The sequence below is a fragment of the Mus pahari genome, chromosome 14 (genome assembly GCF_900095145.1).
Source record: "Mus pahari chromosome 14, PAHARI_EIJ_v1.1, whole genome shotgun sequence".
Lineage (NCBI taxonomy): Eukaryota > Metazoa > Chordata > Mammalia > Rodentia > Muridae > Mus > Mus pahari.
Window position 1 is genome coordinate 61,372,082 of NC_034603.1, and position 2,440 is coordinate 61,374,521.

A 2,440-nucleotide genomic window follows, 5' to 3' on the forward strand; every position below is an offset into this window, starting at 1 on the left:
GAGGGAGGGAGGAAGGAAGGAAGGAAGGAAGGAAGGAAGGAAGGAAGGAAGGAAGGAAGGAAGGAAGGAAGGAAGGAAGGAAGGGAAGAATCCTGAAAGGAGCAGGAGGAGGTCAGAGAGCGCGGCGGCCTCAGACGCGGAGATGCAGAGTGCAGCGCTCGTCCTGCTAGGTGGGCTCTTGCTCTGGTTCAGGATTTCCTCTCTGTGCTCCTTTTCCTTTTTGGAATGGTCATGTATATGCTATGTCACTGCATGTTCAAAGTATGTAATCTGTCTTTTCATTTTTATTTTACAGGGGTGACAGGAAACTGCCTTGAGTCTCAGAAGAGACTCTGAACTTTGAACTCTTAAACACCACTGAGTCTGATAGACAAAGTTGGACTGAATGCCCTTTTGCATTAAGACAGAGCTTCAAGTCTATGGGACCAGAAAGTGAAATGTGGTAGTTTGAGTAAAAATGTCCCTAAAGGCTTATATAGATTTTAATGCTTAATCACCAGGGAGTGACATTCTTGAGAAGGATTAGCAGATATGGCCTTGTTGGAAGAAGTGTGTCACTTGGGGTGAGCTTTGAGTTTTAAAAGCCCAAGCCAGGCCCAGTGGTTCCTTTTTCCAGGGCCTTCAGATCTGGATGTAGAACTCTCAATTTCTCCAACACCACATCTACCTGCATGCAGTCAGGAATGCCTACCATGATGATAACAGACTGAGACTGTAAGCAGGCTCTAATTACATGCTTTCTTTTATAAGAGTTGCCTTGGCCATGGTCTTTTCACAGCAATAGAGCAGTGACTAAGGCTGACCCTGTCTCAAAAAGACAAAACAAATAAATAAAATGCTAAACATGGTACCTCGCATACCTTCTCAGTCCTGGTAACATAACAGCAGAGTCCTGACATCATGTGGTCCCTGAACACTTCTTACCCCATCCTCCTTCTTACCATCCAACCCAACCTTCTGTCTGTACTTTAAAAAGCAAAGTTGTGTCTGGTGTGGTTATCCCAGTACACTCTAAGTGGAAGAATCAAAAGCTCCAGGCCAGCCTGGAGTACCTGTGGCCAGCCTTAGCTACATGGTGAATTCCAGGACACAAGGCTGGACTACCTATTAAGACTCTGCCTCAGGCGGATTTCTGAGTTGAGGCCAGCCTGGAACTACAGAGTGAGTTCCGGGACAGCCAGGGCTACACAGAGAAACCCTGTCTCCAAAAAAACAAAACAAACAAACAAAAGACTCTGCCTCAGTGAATCCTTTTTAGGAAGAATGAATGAAAACAGATACCTATTTTTGTCTAAAAACTGTATCTAAAGTATCCAGGAAGGAGCTTGACATAGCTATAGCAAGCTCATTCTTGAATAAATCAGTGGTTCTCAACCTTCCCAATGCTGCAACCCTTTAAAATACAGTTCCTCATATGGTGACCTCCAACCATAAAATTACTTTTGTTGCTAACTCATAACTGTGATTTTGCTACTATTATGAATTGTAATGTAAATATCTGTGTTTCCTGATCATCTCAGGTGATCCTGTGAAAGGGTCATTTGAACCCAAAGAGGTCTTGACCCACAGGTTGAAAACCAATGAACTGAATATTGAAATGAACCAAGTTCCCCGTGTTCCATGGGACTTCAGTCACACGGGTCTCTCCTGATTTCTCCCAGTCCTGGGTCTGCAGCTGGCAAGCAAACGCACATTTTCTTTGTAGATGAGACAGCCCATTCTCATCCTAACTGGCCATCCCACCAGCCTGTGTCCTCTACAATAAAGAGGACCTGGCACCCAAACAGGAAATGCAACACTCGCTCTGCTCTTCTCATCTACATCCCACAGACTCACTCACCATAGCAACCACTGGTCCTGAGTGCATGTACTTCACCAGGCCAGTAAAGAAGGGGCGGTCCTTCAGGTCAGTGTAGTGCTCCTTGAGAAGGTCCTCTGAAGCCTGTTACAGAGCAGACGGTGAGAGCTGGCCCCAGGCCCCGAAGAACCAGAGGCTAGTTTCTTTCCCCCATCCCTCACACCGCTCAAAACAAGAGCTCGCAGCTAGTTGATTAGATATAGCCAGATTCATCCTCCACATCATGAGAGAGGAAGAGTCATGGCCACAGAGCACTTCTGAATTTCCAATGCCGCAGAATAAAGTAACTTAGAGTTGAATCCAGCCAGCCAGGCAGAGCACTACCCCTGCAGTCCGAGCACTGGGCAGACACATACGCTTTCCTAGCCTTCAGCCACCTGTTGGTCATCACTTGCCAAAGCAAACCTGCACAAAACAGGGCTGCAGTCTGACCCTGCCTATTCCACAGGAGGACTGGGAGAAGTACCAGCTAACACACACCGAGTTTCCTTCCCTTCTTCTTCCCTTCTTCCCTCCTTCCCTCCTTCCCTCCTTCTTCCCTTCCCTTCCCTTCCCTTCCCTTCCCTTCCCTTCCCTTCCCTT

General features: G+C 46.8%; 1 protein-coding gene across 1 annotated transcript in view; it reads right to left on the reverse strand.

Moving 5' to 3' along the window:
* Positions 1–2,440, reverse strand: part of LOC110331266 (nucleoside diphosphate kinase B) — a 19,328-nt gene that overhangs the window by 12,280 nt on the left and 4,608 nt on the right. The window contains exons 3-4 of the mRNA XM_029546517.1: positions 1,841–1,942; positions 1,376–1,385 (exon numbers count right to left, since the gene is read on the reverse strand). Coding sequence (XP_029402377.1) covers positions 1,376–1,385; positions 1,841–1,942 — 112 coding nt within the window. The remainder of the gene's footprint in view (positions 1–1,375; positions 1,386–1,840; positions 1,943–2,440) is intronic.